General features: G+C 39.0%; 1 protein-coding gene across 1 annotated transcript in view; it reads right to left on the bottom strand.

Moving 5' to 3' along the window:
- The window catches only part of LOC104276700 (A disintegrin and metalloproteinase with thrombospondin motifs 19-like), a gene marked incomplete at both ends in the record, with an annotated part of 92,620 nt that overhangs the window by 61,310 nt on the left and 18,841 nt on the right, over positions 1-12,469 (bottom strand). Inside the window, one exon of the mRNA XM_009873115.1 lies at positions 2,653-2,818. Coding sequence (XP_009871417.1) covers positions 2,653-2,818 — 166 coding nt within the window. The remainder of the gene's footprint in view (positions 1-2,652; positions 2,819-12,469) is intronic.

Here is a 12,469-nt window from a genome sequence, read left to right as displayed (position 1 = left end):
GAGTACTAAGAGAATTAAAAAGGACTTTAAGTCACTAGGCCAATTGGTTGAAGGATCGAGGCACAGGTAGTTTTTTCTTCTACCCCTTCAGTAGCAGGTGGGAATATTGAAAGGGACAGAAAAGTACATGCAGTTAATGCATGGCTCAAAGACTGGTGCCGCCAGCAACATTTTGGGTTTTATGATCATGGGGAACTTTACGCAGCACTGGGCATGAGACATATGGATGGAGTGTGGCTGCCTCAGAGAGGGAAGAGAATTCTTGCAGGTGAGTTGGCAGGATAGGGCTTTAAACTAGGTCGGAAGGGGGAAGGAGATAAAACCTGGCCTGCTACAGAAGAGCCAGGGGAAGTATCCCAGGGTTAGGTGTCAAAACAATGACCCTGCTTAAGTGCATCCACTCCAACGTGGATGGCACAAGCAATGGCAACAGATGCTTCTCCATCTCCATTGGTCTGTACACCAATGTAAGGAGCATGGGGAATAAGCAGGGGGAATTAGAAATCCATGTGCGGTTGGAGAGCTACGATCTCACTGTGATGACAGAGACGTGGTGGGACAACTCACATAACAGGAATGTGGGCCTTGATGACTATGTCCTCTTTAGGGAAGACAGGCCAACAAGGCGAGGTGGTGGAGTTGCTCTTTATGTGAGAGAGCAACTGGAATGTATCGAGATCTATCCAGGGGCAGATGAGGAGCAGGTCGAGAGTTTGTGGGTAAGAATGAAGGGGCAGACTAGCACAGGTGATACTGTGGTGGGTGTCTATTACAGACCCCCTGATCAGGAGGAGAACCTTTTACAGACAGCTGACAGTAGCCTCTCCATCACAGGCCCTGGTTCTCATGGGGGATTTCATCTACCCAGATATTTGCTGGAAGGCCTACACAGCCAGACAGCCACAGTCCAGGAGGTTCCTCCAGTGCATCGAGGATAATATTTTGATGCAAATGGTGAATGAATCAACCCAAAGAGGAGCACTGCTGGACCTTGTGCTCAGCAACAAGGAAGGTGTGGTTGAAGCAGTGAAGGTTGAGGGCAATCTTGGCTCCAGCAACCATGCATACTTTTCACTTTCTCTCTTCTTAATCCCAAACACACATCAGTATGCATGTTCTAACTCACTAATAAGGAAAAATAAGCAGCTTTTCTTTATGTGAATAACTTTTGCTAATACAGAAAATTTCACTTTTAGATAAGTGGTGGTAATGTAATACAACGCCCAGAAGAGAAATACAGAGTCTGCTGGAGGAAGTTACATGTCATTTACTTAGTGCCTCTTAATAACTAATTCATCTTTGATTTCAATCTGTGGATGAACGCCTAATTACAAAAAACAGTACTTTCAAAACGGAAAAAAAACTGTTGCATTTAATCTGTAACTACATGAAACTGACAGGGCAGTATAAATGTTCAGGAAGAACCACACAGCCACAGAAAAGTTTAGTCTGGAAGGGATCTCTGGAGGTCAGCTAGGCCAACCTCCTGCTCCAGTCAGAGCAAGTGTGAGAACGTAAGATCAGCTCTCTTAGAGACATTTCCAGCTGTGTGTTCCAAATGTGTAAAGTCTGAGGATGCAGACTCCACAGGCTCTCTAGGCAGCTGCTTCCAGTGCTAAGCACTCTTGCTGAGATTTTTTCTTTATGCCTAACCAAAATTTCCTTGAATGCAATTTACAACTGCTGTCTTTCATCCTGTCCCAGCTTACCTCAACAGCAAGTCTGGCTTCACCTTTTCTCTGCAGCCCTTCAGGCACCGCAGAGTGCAGCCGTGTCCTTCCTTTCTTTACCTTTTTAAAACAATCTAGTTCCTTCTGCCTCACCCCAGCTTCCCACTCTGTCAGTATTTCACCTATACTAGGTTAGGAGAGACGAAAAAAGTGCCCAAAATTGCACATTCATTCTGGTCTATTTCCTGGGAAAAAAAACCACACGTATTTCTCACAACAATAAAACATTCTCATGCTGAAGTCAAACAACTGAGATGTCTTCTGTCATTTGAAGAAGAGGAGCTGACGATGAAACAGGAACAAGAGAGCATCATCTTTCACAGAAGGTATTTTTCCTGTCTTCATTGAAAACTATTGTCATCTCTATGTGTCAAATTTTTGTTAAAATCCTCCTACTTTAACAGCTTCTTGAGGAAGATGCATTAGGATTGTTTCAGACGGTTCTTCTAAGTGTTAATTACAGAACAAGACCACTATTATAAAAATCATTCAAATTCAGTGTCAAATACGTTTGGAAATTTGAGAGTTATTACTAACCAAAACTGGGATGAACTGTGCTAATGTTTTAAAACCGAAAATTAAGTAAAAACATTGCAGCTATTAAGTAATTAAGCAATTTATGAAGACTGAGAGGGACAAGAAATAGTTTATAATTATTAAGCTGAAGTAAAAAAAAATAGCCTGAAGATGTCTGCTTTCAAATATAATTGGACATCAAGAAACTGTGTCAGTTTTTCAATGGACAGTTCCCTCTTCCAACAAGTGAAATGGCAGCCTCCGTGTGCTATCTCAAAACCCACCATAAGTTATTGCTATCAGAGTAATCAGATATGCTTTTGTTGGGGGTTGTTTTTACTACTATATTCATATCTTAAAAATACATCTGCTACATTAGGTCTTTACAGTGAGATTTGTATATTACCTGTAAGAACACCACAGTACTGATTCTGAGAAGCTGGCTTTTCAGTAATTTTCTCCTCTATGGACCTTTTTCGTCTGTACACCCTGTGTGCATGACCTGTCACAGTCAAAGTGTGATTGAGTGGCTCAATAAATATGAAGTCCTCATTAATCTGTATAAACCCCATCTGCAAAGGAAAACAAAAGGAACACATAAGATACGAATTTAAGAAGGTATGAAACTGCACACAGTACTGCAGAAGAAAAAACCTCACACAACTTCATTTAAGAAAACCTTTTGGTTTTGTGACCTTCCCATCAAGGTGAGTACATTTTATATTTTACAAGCTTTTCTACTTAAGGGAATTAGAATAAATTTCATTTCTTTCAACTAAATCTGTGTGGGTGGGTGGCTACCTGCCAGTAGCAGAGGCATGGTAAAAGATCTGGAATGTTAAAAGTTTGCTTTGGGAGACCCGTGGGGTCATTTAAATACGTACAGCATGTACAGAAAAGTCCATACACTAGTTTTATTACTCAGTGTATTGTCACATTTTTAGATCACTATAGTCAATGAAATAAAGGGAGTAATTTAGGGCATAAGAATACATCCTGAACAATTATGGAGAAGAAAAGACACTTTGTGACACTACTTTCACATTTTTACATTTTAGAAGTATGAAGAAGAAGAAGAAGAAGAAGAAGAAGAAAGGCAGCAATCCTTCCTTGGTTGCCAGCAGCCAAAACAGAAAAAAAACTTTCTGATGTAGCCATTTAATTGGTAAGCTTCCCCCCAGGACTAACATATTTACATACACAATCATACACAAAAAGCTAACAAATCAGATGCATAACTAATATTACAAGAGTGTGGCAAAATGTAAAAAAATCTATAAAATGTATTTATATAAATACCATGCAAATCTAATACAGCTCAGATTGTTAAGCTACCAACACACACAAGTTCCTATCAAGAATAAAGCTGGAGACAGCAAGGTATTGTGTTGTATTTTCCTCCTAGAAAGTGATATCAGCAAGATTGACAGTTCTCATTCTCTAAACAACCTATTAAACATTTTTGCTACAAAAAGAAAACAATGTGACACATCTGGCTAAGAGAAGCAAAAAGCCCTTCTGTATGCTTCCATGTAGTATGAAGGGAGAGAAATGGAAAAGAATTTTGTTTCTTCTGGAATTACGTATATATCATTATCACATACGATATTTTGCCTGACATATGGATAAATCATCAAAAAGAAATTCCAATCCAAGCAAGAAAACAAAATTAAATTTTATAGGTGGCACAAAATACCATTTCCTTCAAAAGTAAGTGGGCACTACTTAAAAAAGAAAAAAACCCCACAAACCACAATCTCTCTGTATAATCACATTAAAAAAATGTCAATACATGTATTTGATTTTTCAGTCAGCAACACTAGCTACACAATGCTGAACAGATGTTGAAAGGTTATCATTAACATTGTACAGAAATATAGGACTAGTTGGGTTTGTTTGGCTGTTCTGTTTCCTTTTTGCACTCATTTTTTAGGTCAGTTTATCTTCACTGTGAGTTTTAAATGTTACAAGATAAGGTACTTATGTATTGCTAGGTACCTTCCAGACACCTGCACCATAGTTGGCAAAGGACATCTACCAGATACCACTCCTGTATACCTTTAGTAACGTCTCCTTTATATAATAATTAACTTTTTTAATAAAACTATAATCGATGTTAAATGAAAGTTTCTTTTAAAGCATAGCTCTCTAATACTAGTAAAATGCACAATTTTTCATTTGAATTTTATGCTTAATGCTGAATTTCACTCAGGTATAGTTTGTTTGTTTGTGGTTTTTTTTAAAAATAATCATTATTTAGCCTCTGAAAGATACTGATAAATTCTGGATATAGAACAGGAATAGCAGCCCATGAGGTGGTTCTGCAGGTTTCCCCTATTGACCTACAAAAAAGGCCTTAGTCCACACTGAATGAAGACTCGATCACAGTACATTTTCTGTATTTCTTCTGTCTTTATTCTCTTTGCTGCAAAATGAAGCCAAGGCTTTGAGATGCTGTTCTTCACATTGCCAACTGGACATACTGATAAGCTGTGCTAGAACCGCTGACATTTCTTACCACCTTTCAGCTTCATGCACAAACTGAAGGCTAATCCATTGGTAGAGAACTCCAAAAATTATTGCCATTCTCTTGTATCAGAAGATAAAGAACAAAACAATAATGTAAAGTTTATTGAATAAAATTAACCTCAGTTATATGTATTCATATGGATGACCTTCAGACAAACTGGATAACAAATAGTCTCTGTGATTATTTTGACGGCTTTTGAAAAAAAAAGTAACTATTTGTCCATCTCTTGGACAATTTCAAGAGTGGAAAAGGGAAGATGAAGCAATATCCCTAACAACCATGCCTTTATTTTTTCATAATCATTAGAAGTGGAGTTAAGAAGATTGAAGGAGTCCAGCGCAGAGCCACAAAGATGATGGAGTGGAACATCTCCCTTATGAGGGAAGACTGAAGGAGCTGGGTCCCTTTAACTTGGAGAAGAGAAGATTAAGGGATGACTTCACTAATGTTTGTAAATATGTCAAGGGGGAGTGTCAGGAGGATGGAGCCAGGCTCTTTTCAGCAACGTCCAATGCCAGGACAAGGGGCAATGGGTACAAGCTGGAACACAGGAGGTTCCACAAAAATACTAGAAAAAATTTTTTCACTGTGAGGGTGACGGAGCACTGGCACAGGCTGCCCAGGGAGGTTGTGGAGTCTCCTTCTCTGGAGACATTCAAAACCCGCCTGGACGCGTTCCTGTGTGACCTACTGCAGGTGATCGTGCTCTGGCAGGGGGATTGGACTAGATGATCTTTTGACATCCCTTGCAACCCCTGACATTCTGTGATTCTGTGATTCTGTGATCTTCTACCATAAAAACAAACAAATCAAAGCCATGCATTAAAGTATCACAATTTCAACATGTTTTCAGATATTGGAAGCCAGGGTCAAATAAGGAAAATGCACAGCAAAATAAAGATTAAAAAATGTAAAAAAATAACATGCACACTGTGTAGAAGTGTGAGTTCTGAGGGACTGACCCACCTCCCACCAATCTCATCTTCAGTAAACAAAAAGGCTACCAGGATGGTGGCCTTTTTTAAGGTAAATGTAACACAACATGCCATTCTTCCTCCTACATTCAGGTAACCCTGTATTTTCAAGTTGCTTACTTGAAATAAAACAAAACTAATATGTAGTACAACTACATCTCAGTAGAGCTCCAGGCCAGGACAATCTCATTTGGTAAAAATTCCACAGACTTTCTAAGTAAGGATGAATTGGGTATCAGCTCTGCATTTTATTTACTTCATGCATTGGAGTGAGACCTTACGTACGGGGCAGACTGCAACAAATGAGCATGTAAAATATTACATGGGACGAAGTATGGACACTCTTAAAATGGACTCAGATCCTCCATGTATATTTTAAAGTGGACACTTGCCCTCGTAAATGAAAGCTTTCCACAACACACATTCACATCGTATCAAGACTTTTCACTTGCCTGAAAGAAATACAAAAAAGCCATGTGGAAACATTACTCTGAATGAACACCAACCTTTTGTCTTATCTAAAGAAAATGTAGCTCCTATCTGGAATATGTCAATAATGCAAAAAGGCAGGCAGACTTCTTCCAAAATATGAAACCTGTTTTGTTTTGTTTTGTTTTTCTTACATCCCATTAGAAATATCATAGATGAGAGAAGGAGAAGTATCTGAGTAGTCTGTGCAATTGCATTTGATAAAAGATATTATAATATAAACTGCTAGGCCATCATATTTCTAATATCTACGTTAGAACACTCATGCTAATCTTTTCTGCGCAGCACTTCTTTCCTAAAAGGACAGCAATTGCCTTTGTTACCATTATCACTTAAAAAAACAACCAGCATGACAAGCATGTAGTACTGTCAGAGGTGAAGTCATTCCCATTTTAATATCCCAGGGAAGAGGTGAGGCACAGATAATATTGTGTCAAAAAGGAGAAACTACACATATTGGCAAATACGTTGCGTTGTTTTCACTGAAATGCAATAACAAATGCAGATAACATAAAAAACCTCAAAGAAATGTGAGAACACTAAGGCTCTTTTACTTTTTTAAAAAAAAAAAACCTCGTTTTCCAGCTCCAGAAGATGAGTCTCAGTGGTCTACTATTTACCATTAGAAGCTTATGAAGGAGCAATTTCTAATCCTGCAGCTTGACATTTCAAAGCGAAATATTTCATTCACTAAAGAGTTCACCCCTGTGGTGGGTTGACCTTGGCCAGCTGCCAGACACACACCCAGCTGCTCTCTTACTCCCCCTCCACAGAAGGACAGGGGGAGAAAATAAGATTAAAAAGACAAATGCTCATGGGTTGAGACAAGGACAGGGAGATCATTTAGCTATTACCATCATGGGTAAATAAAACTTGAGTTTCAGAGAACTAACTTAATTTATTGTCAATTAAAACAGATTTGGATAGTGGGAAACGAAGATGAACACCCTTCCGCTGCTCCTGAAGTGGCACGGAGTGGGCAGGGAACAGTGGGTATGGTCAGCACATAAAACTTTCTTTCTGCCTCTCCCTTATCCCTTCCTCCCTCTCCACAGGCTGCAGCCCTTCAGCATAAGTTTGCTCTAGCGTTGGCTCTCCATAGCCTGCAGTACTCTTCAGGGCATGCCCACCATCTCTGGCCTGGAGTCCTTCATGGATGAAGAGGATGTTATGGAGGCCCTGCAGTGGGGATATCTGCTCTGGCACCTGGAGCATGACCACCGCCTCATCCTCAGTCCTTGGTGTCTGCAGGATATTTCACTTCTTTTCCCCTCACTCCTCACACTGCTAGGCAACATTTTACCCTTTCCTTTCACTAGGGGTGCTGCCACTTTGGACAAGTGGCTCAGCCATGCCCTGCAGCAAGGCAGCTGGAGCCAGATTAAATTTAGCATCATGATTCTAACAATGCTATCAGGACCTGACTTCAGCTGAAACACAACAGAAAGTGTCCAGCTCTTACTAATGTCTATAATAAAGCAAGTGCAAATAACTTTTCAAACAGCGTAAATAAGAATCTCACATATTCTCGTTATTCAAACACAGCTTTCCATCTTGACGTATGTTCATTGCTGAAGTCGAAACAACTCACAAGTGCCAGTAACTTCTGTCTTCAATCAACCGCATTTCGGGGCTCCACACAGCATACGCTTTGTACTTCTAGAGGTCTTCATCTACTTCATTCCACTCTGCTGCATGGAGTTAGGAGAAGTCACAGAAGCAAGAGAATTTCCCTAAGTAAGTACACACATATGCACAATGCCATACCTTAAAGCTGTGACTGAGGAAAAACATTCAGACTGTTATACAGGGACTACTGAGTTAAAAGCATGTGTTCAGGTACCAGCCTCCAAACTTAGGATCTGTAGAAACAATTTTTTTGTGGTTTTTAAACTCTTCCAAACTCCTTTGCTTCCAGTCTGGTTTAAGATACATGCTACTCTGACTCTTCAGGAAAATCACACTCTACATGATGTTCCTCTCATGATGTTTAATGACTACTTTTTCCAAAACAAGCTGATGATGCACATGCAAAAAGATTTCTTTATTTCCATTAGATATGAGTGGAACAGAACGCTGAAGCATGAAAAATTGAGATGGGTTCACGTATTCTGACATATTTCAGTGGGTGCTATTATTCACATAACCTTACTCAACTGAGCAAGAATCTCTCAGGCTGACACTGGAAAGTGAAGTGTAAGCTGATCACAGAAAGGACACAAATCCAAAGGAATTTGATTTGTTGAAAAGAAAACAAAGTGAAGGAAATCAATGGATAAAGAAACGATAGACATCAGGTCTGCCCAGAGGGTCTGTGGTTGTTACCCCTCAAACTTCCATTTGCCTACTAATTCACTGCCAGCCAAGCCCTAAGATGTTTGGCATTTCCTCCAGATTCCAAATTTCATGCTTCCTAGCCAGAAATAAAATATTTCCTTTTTTAGATCTAAGTCTCCCTCTATCAAAACATTATTAGAATTACTGCTGAATTGCTGCTTAAATTGCCAATATTCTAATCTTTGCTGTGAATTTTAAATTGTATACACAGTGTAGAATGATATCTAAAAAAATCACAGTCTACTTAAGAAGTGACAGCAAACAGTCATTGACTATCTTCACAAAAAAAAATTAATAAGGCTGTGCGTGCGATAAATTATTTTGTAACACAAGTTTGAGACCTATTGCAAGATATTGCCAGTTATTTTTCAGATCTTAGTTTTACTGAATGTAAGTACCTAGAATAGATTTTAGAATTTGCGGCTTTAGTGTTTGGAGACCACATCTGAAATATCTTAATTTCCCAAAGGATTTTTACAGGAAAATCTTTCAGCAAAAATACGTAAATTACATCATTTTTCCAGAATGTCCCCTTCTCACATCTTGACATCTTCGTTCTCATAGAAATTCTCGATCTCGCAAAGTTGTCTTCAGTTTGTTTCTCCAGGCTGGCTGATTACTTGCATCACTGATAGAATTGCTGGTTGACAATATTAAGGACACGATCATATCTATGTTAACTACATATGATCAAGTAGACTGGGTCAGAACAAAGGTCCACCCTGTACAGTACCCTTTCTCTAATAGTGTATAACAGATGATAAGAAAGAACATAAGAATAGAGCAATACGTAGTTTGTATGCTCACAGCCTACAGCGATCTCCAGCATGGAGCTAGTACCAGTAGTTTTATGGTATGCATAAAGTTTAACTGCAGTGGAAATAAATAGAACAATTCCTCCTCTTCTCATTTGCTCATTTGCGAGATTACAAGTAAAAAAGCACTATTAAAGAGGTATTTGCCATGATGACAAGATCCAAAGGGAAATGAGTTAGGTTTCCTTTCCTAACCACAGGAAGTCTCAACAATGTATCAAGTCAATTAATAGAAGTTATGATTAAAAATATGGAAAAGAATATATTAATATTCTAATGTATTGAAGGGTGCAGAGGTGGTTATTTCACTTTTCATGAATTATAGACTCCACTTCCTTTGACATTTATTTTAAAAAGCATCTTTTTTTTTCACTCTATAATGAGTAACATGGAAACACTGTCCTTGTAATCCCTGCACTGTGAGTGCTTACAGACTGTTAAGTCCAGTGCTGTCCTTCAGCAGACCAAAACTCAAAGAAGCCAAAAGATTCAAATCTTTGAAAATGATCCAGTCTTGTCTAATATCTAGTAATCCAATGTTGTCTAACCTAGTAATCTCACAACCCATAAAACACTGACAGCCTCCTAAATATTACTTGAGAGCTGTGACAAATTTGCCATGTTGGAAACAAAACAATGAAGGCAACATGAAACATGGTCACAACTATGAAACTGATAGGATTGTGAAATATCTGTTGATTTTTATTTGTTCATTGACATTCACTAGGACCTCAAGAAAGGCTGCTTTGATATCATTACATTTTTCCCATTAAACTGAACATTAACTTGTATCTTGCAGTCTAAAGTTCCTTTGCATATCTCAGTTCTTCCATCCCACTCCACCAATGCCTTTCTTATCAATGTGCATCACAACTGGACTTACGCAAAATAAAACCTCCACCTCTAAAACCTCTCACACTTTCACCAGCCATACCTCTTCCCTGTCTCCACTGGCTAAGTGTGCCCCTTCGTTTATGTCCAGCTGGACTGATTATATTACTTGCAAGCAATCTGAAGCAAAAGAAATCATTTTTTTAACGTAAGACATTGCCATAGAACTACCTGTAGGCATCTTGCTGCTGTGCAGGCAAAATTTGCTAATGCTTCTACTACCATTATATGATAAAGGATATTCAAGGTACATTTTAGTCTGGAGGATGTAAAATATATCACCTGCAATTTTATCAGGCACCGTCTAGACAGTTGAAATTGATTTTTTCAAGCATTTTTAAAATAGCTTTTCAGAGCTTATAAGTAAACTTCTCATTAGTAGCACTAAGCTTTAAAGTGTTTCAATTAATTCCAGCTTTAAGGAAATGAAAGGAAAAGCTGTACAGGCACACGTATCAACAAGGGTCTATGTCAAAAACCTACCTGTATCACTACAATGTTCCAGTCTCCTTATCCATGTTTCACATATGTGCTTTGTTTCAGCACTGATACTTTTATTGTAGGTCCTGTGGTATCAGCGTTTACCATAAACTTTCTCCTCTCTTCTTTTTCTTTTGTTTTCTTCTGTCTCATCTCTAAATCCAGAACAATCTATGCCAACAATTAAAAGCTGAAATTTCCCCATGAAACAACACATGATTGTTATAATAAAAGTGTAATGATGATATCCTATTTATATTTAATGGACTTTGTACCAAATGGGCTTTAGCCTACCTGATGTATGGTTAAGATGCTTTTTGAATCAAGATATTACCTAAAGGGTATGCTATGAATTCGTACACAATTTGCAAGTGTGAACAGAAGGGTATGAAACCCTTTTTTGCTACAGACTTAGAGAAATTTCAGAGCAAGTAAAAATCTTGTAGTTTCCAGAACAGTGTATCCACCTTTCATGATCACCACTAGTTTAAGAACGTGTAATTTTTGAAGAATAACATTAAAATTCTGAAGCAGTTATAACTCTTGCTTCTCTTGCAGTTTTGCAGTGGTTTACAGTAACTATACACACAGATACATAATCCCAACTCTCTTAAAAATTCATGTAGAAAATAATCATTATTATTCAGGAACACTCACTATGCTACTTACTAGTAAACAGGCATTCAATACACACAAAATGAACTGCAAATAAAATAAATAAAATTTACCAATTCTAACCTTTCATTTCTTTTAAGTGCCTTTTTCTTACTTCAAGTGCCACAGCTTTCTGTGCAATATAATAGGCTTGTCATCAGGTTCATGTGACTACCTCATGCCAACTCTTTCCTGTTCTTACTAGAAATATAAACTGACTATAGACCCTTTCAACTATGCTGTCACATTACTCATGTAGTGCACTTGCTCACCTTGTGCCACTAGTTCCAGAAAAGTCAGTGTTCAACAAGGCCAAGTGTAAGGTCCTGCATCTCGATCAAGCCAGTCCTCATTATCCATACAGGCTGGGGCTCTAGAGAGCAGCCCTTCAGAGAGGGAGCTGGTGGACAAAAAACTAGACACAAGCCAACAATGCACACTCACAGCCCAGAAAGCCAATCGCATCCTGGGCTGCATCAAAAGAAGTGTGGCCAGCAGGTCAAAAGAGGTGATTCTGCACCTCTGCTGTGCTCTCATGAAACACCACCTGGAGTACTGCGTCCAGCTGTGGAGCCCTCAACACAAGAAGGACATGGACCTGTTGGAGTGAGTCCAGAGAAGGACCACAAAAATGATCAGAGAGCTGGAGCACCTCTCCTATGAAGACAGACTGAGAGAGTTGGAGTTGTTCAGAGACCTTCTAGAGGCTCTTCAGTACCTGAAGGAGACCTACAGAAAAGCTGGGGAGAGACTGTTCACAAGGGTGTGTAGTGACAGGACGAGGGACAATGGTTTTAAACTAGAGCAGAGTAGATTTAAATTAGACAATGTGAAGAAGTTCTTTCCTATGAGGGTGGTGAAACACTGGCACAGGCTGCCCAGAGAGGTGGCAGAATCTCCATCCCAGGAGACATTCAAGGTCAGGCTTGATGGGGCTCTGAGCAGCCTTATCTAGTTGAAGATGTCCCTGCTCACTGGAGGAGGGTTGGACCAGATGACCTTTAAAGGTCCCTTCCAAACCAACATATTCTATGATTCTATGATTCTATTTTC

This window comes from Apaloderma vittatum, unplaced genomic scaffold (genome assembly GCF_000703405.1).
Source record: "Apaloderma vittatum isolate BGI_N311 unplaced genomic scaffold, ASM70340v1 scaffold3760, whole genome shotgun sequence".
Taxonomy (NCBI): domain Eukaryota; kingdom Metazoa; phylum Chordata; class Aves; order Trogoniformes; family Trogonidae; genus Apaloderma; species Apaloderma vittatum.
This window is presented reverse-complemented; position numbering and strand designations above follow the sequence as displayed.